This window comes from Rattus rattus, chromosome 5, assembly GCF_011064425.1.
Source record: "Rattus rattus isolate New Zealand chromosome 5, Rrattus_CSIRO_v1, whole genome shotgun sequence".
NCBI classification, from domain to species: domain Eukaryota; kingdom Metazoa; phylum Chordata; class Mammalia; order Rodentia; family Muridae; genus Rattus; species Rattus rattus.
Window position 1 is genome coordinate 39,415,090 of NC_046158.1, and position 12,689 is coordinate 39,427,778.

Genomic DNA, 12,689 nt, shown 5'->3' on the forward strand with positions numbered 1-12,689 from the left:
ATAATTATACATTTCCAACTAGGATTTTAATGGCAACTTTAAAATTAAAATGCTAAAGGAATAAATGTTGTATAGAGGTAAATGTATTTAATCTAAAGTTAGTGTGTTAATGCGCTCCGAGCTGACGGATTTACCTCAGTGCTTGCTATCTGTTCTCAGTGCTGTGATTATGTTTAAAGTAATTCGAATGCAGCAGCTGTGTTAGTTTAGGGAAAATGGAATTTAAGACAACGACCCATTACCTGTAAGGGTTTTACAGGCGTTTGGCTTACGGGATGCTTTTGCTTCCGTAGTCATCTAATTATCTAGTCGGTCACCCGTGTGACGAGCACTGTGTGCCAGGTGTGCACTGGAGCTACAGAGCCTCTCCCCCTTAGTGCTAGCTGTGTGTGGGTAAACAGTGGTTTCATTAAGAATCTGTCCTGCAGCATCACGTGTTAATTTTTAAGATCATATTGATGTGGCATTAGCTCTTACGAAAGTCTTTCTGAACTTAGGCCTTACTTTTGAGAGGTTTAATGTGTTTCTACAATTTTCTAAAGAAAGTAGAATTGATTTTGGCATATTTTTTTCAAGATATCAGGGTATTGTTTGATTATTAGCAGGGAAACATGTTCACAGCCATGTTTTACATCACAACTGAACTTACTGCATAGTTTTTACTCTAAATGAAACTGTTCTGTGAAACTTGAGTTTAATCTGCGTCTAGATGTAGTGAGTGCATGGAAACTAAGCAGTAGTAAGGAAATGAGAATATATGGCCAAACCGAATGACAGGGACTTTAAAATCATGATTGGTAGCTTTCTCTTTATACATGAGATAGTACACACACATACTTTCTTAGAGTTTTCTGTTTTGTATGTATTTGCTTTATGCCACTGTGAAGGGCTTTATTTTCATCCCATAGCTACTGTTACAGAGCAGCCGTCCATCAGTGAGCCATAAACCCTGCTTGGTATAAGTGAAATCTAACCTCGTCTAGCTTTCGTGTTGCTGTAGTTATTATATCACATAGCTTGCTAATGTGATAGTAATCTAGTATTCTGGTTTTAGTGTCTATACAGGCACAAATCATAGTTCTTTCTCTTACACATTGTAGCATATTGTTTATTTTGAGTTATATATAAGCCTTAGTTTCTTCATTTATAAACTGATAGAGTTTTGGTTATTGTCGTTTACAATTTACTTCTTGACAATTGAGATGTTTTGGAAAGATATTAATAAGCAAATTTTAAAGTGGTTATGTTATATGTAGGAATTTAGTTGATGTTTTTCATGCCTTTTGAGTAATGCTAGGATGAAGGACATAACTTGGTTTTCTTTAAAAATGATGGTATAGTACAATAAATGTACACAGATACCTTACTTGCCCATTAAACCTTAATCTTTACTATCTGGGATTCTTTTTTTCATCGCTTACTTCTATGGGCCTATTAGTAGGAACATCACTTTTATTATCACAGTCTGATATTAAACCAAGATCTAAAATCACTTGTTCATTTTGTATAGCTACCAGAGACAGTTGGCACTCCTGCGTTGGTATCAGACCAGGAACCTTTAGGTGTTGGGCTCTTGAAGCTCATTAGAAGTCCCCTAAGGAGTTCAGTATTAAGTGTGCTGTTTGTCACCTGTGCGCTGAGAAACGTCTAGCATGAATAAAGATTCTAGACATTTGCTATTTTGTGTGTGTGTGTGTGTGTGTGTGTGTGTGTGTGTGTGTGTGTGTAACAAAGAAAATGGCCATGAATTTTTAAGAAAGCAAAGGCTGTGAGTATGTATTGAAGGGTTTGTTGGAAGGAAAGGGAAGGGGGGATGTATAATCCCTCCCCAAAATTCTTAAAGGATAGCATTGTTTCAGCTATATTCTTTTTAATTTTTAACTAAGACTTTTCTAAAAGAAAATACCTTAAAATGTATTTTCTTAACTTCCTCATTTCTTTTCCATGTATCAAGTGTCTCAGGATAGCAAATTTATAATTTTGATTTGATTTTTAGAGTAACTTTTCACAATGTTTACCCTCACAGTGCTACTCTTTGTTGACTGTGTTAAGGTTGGGTGCTGTACAGATCATAAACCATACATGACAGATTTATTTGGAGAAAATACTGTAATGGATAAGGGCTTGAGGAATGTGGTTCTGGGTAGGGAAGGCCTGACCATATAGGTTTATAGAGAGTAGCTGAATCACAGCTTTCAAAGGTGTCTTGATTTTGGCAGAGATGGCTAAATTCTTGTTCCATGGTTGTGTTTAGTCATTGGCTGGGAGCAGCCCTGGGGATCTATTGCTGGTGTGATGCCCAGTGGATTAAAAGGTGCAGCAGCTGGAGTTTAGAAGTCAGCTGTGCTGTCCCCAGCAGGTTCTATTAGAGAGAGCGAGATCTAAAAGGAACAGCTCTGTGACTAGCACAGTTAACAAGAACTGTAATGACAAGCACACATGTATTATTTAATCTTAGCACCAGCTCTGTGAAGTATCATTCATGAGCAGACAAAGAGATTGGGCCATTCAGTAAATTGTTTTAGGTCACTTGGCTAGCAGGTAATAGATCTAGAATTGTAATTTTGAGAGGAGACTGATTCATGGGTAAGCACTCAAATTCCTGTACTATGCTGGCCATATGCAAAAAAAAAAGTTGTGCTCAATTTCTTTGTATTACTTAAGTAAATTCTTTTAACAATGTTTTATGAATCTGGAAATATCTAACTACCTTTGCATTACTAGATTCTAACCCGACTTGCTTTCACTAAGAGATGTACGTACAGAACTTGTGGGCTCACTCCTGATCCTGACCCGTGTCTTCACTTGCCTGGGAAGTGCACTCTGCTACTCCTGCCCCTTCCCTCTTCTTCACTATACTGAAATTGTACTACAGATCTGTAGCTACAGTAAGCAATTCTCCGAGGAGGAAGAAAGGACCTGTACATTCACATAGGAATTTCTTTTCCAGAGCTAAAATTGACATTTTATAAATAATTTCCGTGTTGCAAACTTGAGACCAAGAAATCACAGCAAATCAGTGATATGCATTTGGCATGACTCAGTTTTAGTTCTTAGTGCTTTTCATTGGAAATGGCATAAAAAGTAAGATATCTTTGAATTTTTTATGCTGTGGGCTTACAAGAGATGGAAAATGTTTTTATCTTATAGACGAATGGCAGTGCATAGCAGCAGAAGTAACGAAATGGTCACGAACCTCCACAGTATTCCCCAGGTCACATTCATTCTTAATTTTTAAAGAATCTAGAAACAAACTAAGCAGCTGATAACAGGCCATCTCCAGGCAGCAGTGTTCGGTGTGACTCTGCTCTTCTTCCAGTGCTTCTCGTTTTCTCAGTGGTTTAGAGGTGGATTGTGGGTGTCACTTGTCTACATGCTTTTACAGTATTCAGCCTTGCTTTTGGTCTTAATCTTTCCTACCCTCCCTCCTTCCTTCCTTCCTCCTTCCTTCCTTCCTTCCTTCCTTCCTTCCTTCCTTCCTTCCTTCTTTCCTTCTTCCCTCCCTCTATTTTTTTTTTCTAGCTATAGGTGTTAGGATGACTTATAGTTATAAAAGATTCTAAATATTTACATCTTCCTACCCCTTTGAGCTCAAGAAAATGACTGCATCATAAATGTTTTAGCATCAGTTCTTACTTTTGTTGTGTTTTTGAAACACTTCCATTGGTCATTGACTTCAATGTAAGTACCATTGGAAGTGCCCCCTAGAAGCCACTGTGAGATGAGGAGGAGAGTAATAGTAACCCCTGCTGGAAGTATATATGCAATAAAATATATTTTCATTAAATTACAATGAGGGTTGCTTTAAAAAAAAAAAAACCTTCCTTTGAATATAAAAATCAGGGTTGCAAATTGATGCTTTAGAAATTTAGTCTGCTCTTTTAGTGACCCAGAGAAGTATGGATTAAAAATGGTATATTGAATGAACTGTTGTATGCTCATAGAAGAAGTCAAGAATATAAATTAAACTGAATCTGAAAATAATTACAGCTTAAATCCTAAGCCAGATTCACCATTAAATGGAAATGATAGGTCCTTGACCCTTGGGTGTGCTTGGAATAAACGTGGAACTCAGTATTGTTTTCAAAACTATTTTGCTTTTGTAAGCTGAGACAGATGTACAAGAAAGATGCAGTTTTTATTTTGTATTGGCAGCTTCCAAATATTTAGTATCTATTTCCAAGAGTTGCAATTAGTAAAGCAACCATGGTACTGAAGTCTGCACATCCCACAGCTAATTATATTTGCAAGGTCAGAGTGAATACATATTTTCAGAAAAATAAAGGGTTATATAAATATGTGTCTTCTACTTGGCTGTTATATCACAGTTTGTTGATCTGGAGTATAATGTGTACAATTCACAAATTTGTCTGATAACAGAAAGTGGTGTGTGATTGTGTTTATTTTACTAACCAGTATATTCACAGCAATCACTTCCAAATATCTCTCCAGTAAAGATGTGTTAATTACAAAACAGACAAGGTCTTCTATTATATTAAAGCTACTAACAAGAAGACAGCAGGAATCACACATGTAAATAGCATCATCAACCCCTATTTTAGTCCTCTGTTTTGATCTGTGAGTTGCGCATAGACCAAAGGTGCTATTAAAGACTGAGTGTATGAAATAGGCAGCATTATATGAACAAAATTTATTCAACAAGAAAACAGACCTTTAACATGAATTTAACAAGCCTGAGAAATTATAAACTATCATATGCTGCAGATTCATGCAGTGATAATAAACAAAAAAAGGAAAGTAAGAGGTTTCCCTAAGCTAGCCAAACTGCTAATGGTTTTGTTATAAGCTGTCTACTGTTGCGCTGACCTCAGAAAAGTCTCAAGGCACTTGTACCAGGAAAAATTAACCGGTCAGGTTGGTAAACAGAGATCCAGTGGGTTTTAGGGCTTAGATATAGACAGGAATTTTTTTATTTTTCTTCCTACAGTGTAGAGGTTATTGTTGCCATGAGGAGGTGAATTTGATGTAGTCGTTCTTTTTTCTTTTTTCTTTGGGTTAAATTTTGAGGTTCACAAGACAAATTGGTTTCATGTATACGTATTTCAGAGGAAGCCATAAAAAAACAGAATGCTTTAAGAATGCATCATTCTTTCTTCTTCTCCCTTCAGTGCCTTAATTCTTGGAGGTTCTTTGTTTAGTATGTTGCATTTTGATTTATTTTCCTAACAATGAGTGACCACTTGCTGTCATTCTGTTGCATCATTCTGTAAATACACAAACATGGAGAAACGCCCTGAGCTTAAACACACCTTCAAGTTCTCACTAGGGCTTTTCTTGAATCTTACTGTGGCATAATTAACACCTTCTTCACCCGTTGCTCATTAGCGTACTGGACATTAATGAGTCTACTTTGATAGGTTGTCCTAACGGAGAAATCTACTTATTCTCACAGCAGAGAAGGCAATTATAAAATTGTACAGAAATTAAAATGTAGAATATATTGCCATATTTACTTTTTATTGCATGTTAAATCTAATTTTGGTCTGCAGGTTTTTGAACATGTTAGTTTCCTTAAGACAGTTGCTATAGTGATAGCAGAAAATTCCTTTAATTTTAGTGTAATCATTTCTATCGCTGCTCAGGAACTATCAATCTGAGCACGTCATTTCATCTCGGTCATAATTTACTAGTTGAACAACATATTAAATCCGTAAGCTTTGTTGTATTTTTTTTAATTTCAGGGTTAACAAAAGTAGGTCATGGTATTCACTTAGCTGTGACCTAACTGGCATTTTTTTTTAATGATACGTCACACCTGCTTACACTATTTCATAGAAATGACAAATTTTTGCATGAAACTTGCTGTCTAATGTTTTAGTTTGAAAACAGTTGGCATAAAAATGTATGTAAGCATTTCATTGGGATATAATACAAAATTTTCATAATTTACAATTTTTCCCTAGAAATGATTCTTACTGAACTCTAAGGATGGAATCATAAAGCAGTTGACAAAAACAATGATAATGCTGTTTTATATTTACAATTAATAGTTGAAAGCAAGTGTTTAGGGTTCTGATTAAACACTTGGCTTTGAAGCAAAAGAAATTTCGGAGAAAGTTCAGATCACAGAATTAAAAGCAGCATCCAAGCTTGACTGTTATTATCCTTAGGACAGCAGGAATATACTAGACCTAGCTATCTTGTATGCTTTGGTATAACTTTATGTTTGCTATAACTATTACCTTTAGACTCCTCATAGAGTCAGGCTCTCACATGTTAACTCTAGCTGGCCTCAAATTCACCGAGATCTGCCTGTGTCTGCCTCCTCAGAAATTCTGGGATTAAATGTGTGCATGCTGGTATTGTAGGCATGCATTTTTAGAATTGATTGTATTTCAGTTAGCATGAAAATCATAGTTTTTAATATTTCAGTCTATTAATACAACAGTTGTATAACTGAAAACGAATCCAGGTAACAGTAGTTTTGAAAACACTGATAGTTTTAGTTGTTTGATACTTGTGAAGGTTGAGTCAAGAAGTGCTGTTTTGTTGTTTCATGATTGTCTTGGAGAAGTGGTCTGTCTTAGTATCACATGGTTTTACCTAAAATGTCACATTTTTAAAGCTTTATGTTCTTTCAAACTTGAAGGATGAGTATGTCAGCAATAAGATAGTGGGAAATAGCTGACTCTCATTAGTCTCTTGATATGAAAGAGCTAAATAACGTGTTATGGATTGCAAAGGAATTTGAGTCTTTAATAAACAAAAAGAATTTTTTCTATGAACTTGTAACCTATTGTTTCTGACTGAGAGCATGGGTGACCTTGGTTTTCTTAAATTGTGCCTCCTATCCTTGACAGTGGCTTGGATGTTTAAAGCCATTAGACAAGGTATAAAGTATTTCAGAGTCAGAAGAAGTAAGGGTATCTGACTAGTAGAGAATACATGGGCAAGTGACGTGCTGGCTGCAATTTTGTTGTCATTTCAAGTATGGCGATGGCGTAACTGATGTGACAGGACTGGGTCTTAGATGTAGTCCCTTAGCTTGTGCTCACTTTCAGTTTTAGCTTCCCCATCATTCATTTTGACTAGGAAAACTTTAGGTATCAAATAAGCACAGCAATGAAGGTTGTTTGCTGTGCGCTTAATAATGACATATTTTTAATAATAAAGATGCTAAGTTAATATTTTGCTGCTTCATGAAAATCGCAATAATTGGTGTCACCTTACATTACAAGATAGAGGGTGGTATACTGATGGCACTATCAGCAGGAGGCTCTTTTTATTAATATTATAATTAAATGATTGTCTGGAAATAGGCCAGAAACAGATGCATGTTGGTCTTGCCTTGTCCACTGTTGCTTGGCACCATCACTTGTTTTAAAAAGGAACTGACTTGACACCTTGTTTTACAGGTTGTTATTGATGCCTTCAGACTGATCAATGCTAATATGATGGTCTTAGGACATGAACCGAGACAAACGACTTCCAATCTGGGCCACTTAAACAAGCCATCTATCCAGGTAATGATGATATTTGATAATGTATTAAAGTCTGTTTTGTAATTTTAAATGTGCTGACATCATTTTAAGATCTAATTCATAATCATTTTAATTTTCTTAAAAGCAGTCTTTTTTCTTATTGCTGTTTTAAAAGAAAATACCAGCTCCTTTTGAGGCTACAGGTTTGAACCAAGCCTGTTTGAGAGAACAAAACTCATGTGTGTATGTCAGTATGAGTATATGTATGTATCAAAAAGAGATGGAAATACTATTGCAAAAAGTTTGTTTGCCTCATACGAGACGATTTTCAGTAATGTTTTAAGTTTTTTTTTATCGTGGGAATATGAGAGAACCTCTATATTGATCATATCTTCTGTATGGTTAGCATCTAAGAAGAAGGCTAATAAAAGTTTCAGGGGAGCAGTTAACTAACCTAGATCGGATGGATCTAAACAGTCTTCAGAGTAATAGAAAGGGGGGAGAAGCAGTATGTTTTAAGAAGTCCCAAGAAATAGCTTAGGTAGTATGTAATTCTGTCTACCTTTTTGGTTTATCCTCACCTTTGATTAAATTCCTCTAAAACAGATATTTAATATTTTTATTAAATTTATATTTTGTTTGTCTAGTGGTATCAACTGCTGTTACTTTGGTATTCAAACACCCAATATCCCTTTGAGTGATAGTGTTTTCTTTGTTCCATTCATGTGCCTCATTGTTTCAGTACAAGTCTTTATTGTCTGTAAGAAATTATGTTAAATGTGTTTTAAGTGCACAGTCTGTGTGTCTGTGTAGGTAATTATTTCTCTAAAGATTAATTAATAGGACAAAAATACCATGTTTGATTAAATAGGACACTCAGGACAAAGACATTATAGTAGCTACTGCTATTCCCCTTCTGAAATGTTGTTTTGCCTTAAGGTTGTCTTTGGGGAGTTGTGGCATTAACAGTTCACCATGGTCCAGCTTTGGTTATACTTGATAACTCTAGTTTTAGGCAGTTTTGCTGATAGCATTTATTCTAGCTCTTCATCATAGTGAAATGTTTTGTCTCAAAGAAATGAAGTATGTGGCTTTTGAAAAAATTAAAAAAAAAAAAAAAACAAGGTAGGGCAAAACTACAGAGAATAATGAGTATGAAATAAGCTACCAGCGATTTTGATTGGGCACAGACAAGCCCATACTTGCATGTTCCAAGAGAATATATTATTGGTTCTGTTTAGCCCGTGATAATGACCTTTCTCATACACCCCCATAGCATCGTCCCGCTTCATTATTTTCTACAAAAGGTTAAATAGCATCTCACAATCTAGAATCATTGTGATTACTACTACATGGTATATTTCTGCCAGAAGTTTTTACTAATTGCAAGTCAGCAGCCACCTGTTGCATATTTCCTTTTTTAAATTAAAACACTGCCTTTTAACTTAAGACAAAAATCGATATTGAAATCTGTTTCTTCTGCACTAATCTACTTGGTAGTGTTTAATCCTACCTTCTATCTTTAATTAAAAATGGGCCCTTTGAAACAGCTTTCCAGCCTAAGTTAAATGACTTTTATACAAAAGCTAAATTGGCATTGTTTTTCCTATTATTTTAAGTTTGTCTTGTCTCCCAATTAGAATCTGTAAATATATTTATTTCATAGTTTATGTAGTGCTCATTGGAATGACATCTATCTGGGTGCTTTACAATTTTAAGACAATTTCTACACTAAAGTACACAAATGCAACAAGCCAAAAAGAGACACACCTTAACACATTTAAATTTTGTAAGACAGGCTAGATAGCAAGTCCATAATAGAATTTGAAGGTATGTGTGTCAATTTTTAAGTTGTTGATTAGAAACTTTCAGAAATACCACGCCTTTTATTTTGAAGGAAAGTTAGTTGGTGTTAATAGGGAACTTGTTCCTAAGACAATGAAGAAATGGTAGAATCTGACCGTGGGCATTAGCATGCATTCTGGAAATCATTGGTGATTTTCTAGCACTGCTTTCTTTGTTATATTTAAATGACAGACGAGAATGTTATGATTACATTGTAAACTATTTAATAGTCACAGGGAAGTTTAAATGGAATATACAAGTTCTCCCTTTAATAAGTGCATGTTTTAGAGCTTGTCGCTATATATTTATACCAACACATTGGATTGATTGTCTCTAGGTAGTATAATGGGACTTTCCCCCTTGTTTTTCCTTGTCCATATTGGCACATGCCTATAATCCCAGCACCCAGGAGATGGATGGATCTCTTTGAGTTCCAGGCCAGCCTTGTCTACAGAGTGAATTCTAAGACAGCCAGGGCTATACAGAGAAATTCTATCTCAAAAAACAGAAGCAAGACAAAAATAAAAAACAAAAACTTTTTGCAGTAAAACCAAATACTTAAAATATTAGTATTTTATATGTTTTTTATGCATTTTACGTATGAGTGTTTTGAATGCATGTATGTGTGTGTACCATGTTTGTGTTTGATACCCTTGGAAGTTGGAAAAAGGAATCAGATCCCTTGGAACTAGAGTTTGGGATGGTTGCAAACCCTCAGGTGAGTGCTAAGAATTAAACCAGGTCCTCTGCAAAAGCAACAAGATCTTTTAACCTCTGAGTCACTTCTCCAGCCCAAGAAAATACTGTTTGTATGTGCTCATGGCAGTATTGAAATAGTTAACAGTAAATTCTATTTTAAGTATTCAATTAAAAACTTACTGGTTTTTTGATATTTCAACTCCTTAAAAGTCGCGATTAATTTTGATGTTGTTATCCTGTGGACATTGGTACTCAATACATGCACCAGGGTTTGAATCTCTAAGTGTACCTCTGAGCATGCTTTCATTGTACAGCAGAGTTAAAAGTATTTGAAAACCTTATTTTCAATAATTATAAGATACAGAGCTGTACAGCAGCAGCAGTTTGACGATCGTAGGCGTTTTCTAGATGAGGTCGCTGAGACTCCGAAACTAAGCTCTTTAAGTTACTCTTGACATATGCAAGACCTGGTAGACCTTTCTATTCTCTTATATTATAGTTGGAAATTTTATACAATTTTGGCATAATTCACGTGTTGCCTGTGTGATCCTTTGGTTTGTTTTGAGACAGTCAGTCAGGTTGACCTGGCTCCATGTTGTCCAGGCTGGCCTCAAACCCTGAATGAGTACTGAGATTACAGATATGTGCTATAATGCCCAGCAAACTGATTTATAAAACCCTGCTGTATCCACAACACATAATGCACAGAGGTTTAGCTGCATGTATACTGGATCTACACCAGTGGTTCCCAACCTTGGGGTCTTTCTATCTGTCCTTTTGGGGGCCAAATGACCCTTTCACTGAGGTCACCTAAGACCATCAGAAAAAAACATATTTCTGCTACGATTCAGAGCAGTAGCAAAACTACAGTTATGAATAACAGAAATAATTTTATGGTTGGGGCGGGGGTCACCACACCATGAGGAACTGTATTAAAGGGTCATAGCATTAGGAAGGTTGAGAAGCACTGATGTATGCAGTCAGTCCTCTTGTTCACACAAGAGGTCAAAGCTTCTGGTCAGTTTGTTTCAGTAGGTGAGTAAGTAAGTAAAGTTGTAAGACCACTGACTACCGTTTTATCATGTACCTGCTAATATTTCATGGTGCTTGTGATAAGTTTTATTACACTTATCAAAGTAATATATTTGAAAACCAAATAGGGCCACCAAACACTGGGTTATTTCATTAGTCTTTGTAATGGAGGCCTGTCTGTAGATGTAGTGACTGGCCTCTGGATTTTTTGGTTTTAACCATTGTTAGCTTTGCCACCATGTAGTCTTTAGTGCAGCTAGTGTATTGCACAAAGATTGTGGTTACAACCAAGTTTCATTGCCCAGTCAGGCTGTGTCCGCTTTGAGAAATGATCAGACTTAACAAAATCTGCACTAGAAGATAAACCTCCTAATGTGTACAAGGGTAAGTTCAGGTTGAGGGAATCGTGAGCAGTTCCAGTTTCTGATTGCTATGGTACAGCATTTTTATTCAGTAAAAGATGATTTACTATATCCGGGAATTTTTGAAATAGATAAGAATTTAATAGATTCTCACAGTGACTAAATTCATACACCAACCATTTGAAATCAACTTTGCATTTCTTCATGAAATCAATGGCTTTCTCTTGACTTTATAGGTTACTTTTATAGAATATCTTAGTAATGTGAAAACTGATTATCCTAGGAAGTACAAGTGATTGATATTTGATTTTTATATTTAAATGTCCTTTTATACCCATCTGTCATGTGCACATAGAACGAGCCTACTAGAACGCATGGGGTATAAAGTGCATGCTAGGCAGTGCAGTCACTGGGTACTCGCTTCCTCACCTTCTCTTAGCCAGTTTACAACTTAGACTGCAAAACCCTAGTTAGAAAGTGGTGGTTATTTGGTTAGCCTGTCTTTATTTCCCAAAAGTAAGCTCCAAACTATTTTGATTTTTTTTTAGATTTGTTTTAAAATATATATAAATTATAATTCTATGCTTTTGTGTTGTAGAAGCTAATGGTGGATATGATACATATCTTAATACCGTTATGAACCACAGTCGAACCTAAGTTGCTAGTATTAGATACTTATGCAGTAAATAGCATAGTTTCTTTTTCTTTCACTTTTCTTTAAATTGAAAATAATTCTTTTTTTTTCTACAGTGTGTTCTGACCACTGTTTCTACCCTTCCATCTGCTTTTAGATCATTCTTACCTCCCCATCCACCTAACTCAAAGCCCTCTTTAAAAAAAAGGCAAAAAAAAAAAAAAAAAAATAGATAAATGAAAAAGGAAAAGGCACTAGAAACACACGTACACAGAAACAAAACACAAAATTGGCAACTATATTATATAAGGAAAAGACCAGTAAAAAAAGGAAAATGTTGAAACAAAGCAATTTGAAGCAAAAATACCATTGGCTTCAGTTTGTATTGGTTGTCTGCTGCTGGGCCTGAGCCTGCGTTTTTTATGTGTGGTTTGTGAGTCTCCATTAGAGAAAAAATACATTGTCTTTTGTGTGGTTGTCAGTTGGAGATAGCTTCTTAGCATGGATGGGAGCTTGTGCATACTTCCCGCTCTCAGCACTGGGACCCTGGCTGTCTTGGACCAGTGCAGGCCTTGTGCTGCTGCCCCAGTCTCTGAGTTCATGCGTGTGTTAGTTGTTGTGTTTAGAAGACATTGTTTCCTTGGTGTTATCCATCCCTTCAGGAGTGGAGTGTGA

The 12,689-nt window shown here is 35.8% G+C and overlaps 1 protein-coding gene across 1 annotated transcript in view; it reads left to right on the forward strand.

Annotated features, from left to right (window-relative positions):
- Psmd14 (proteasome 26S subunit, non-ATPase 14) overlaps window positions 1-12,689 on the forward strand; it is a 94,443-nt gene that overhangs the window by 64,265 nt on the left and 17,489 nt on the right. The window contains exon 8 of the mRNA XM_032903380.1: window positions 7,377-7,484. Coding sequence (XP_032759271.1) covers window positions 7,377-7,484 — 108 coding nt within the window. The remainder of the gene's footprint in view (window positions 1-7,376; window positions 7,485-12,689) is intronic.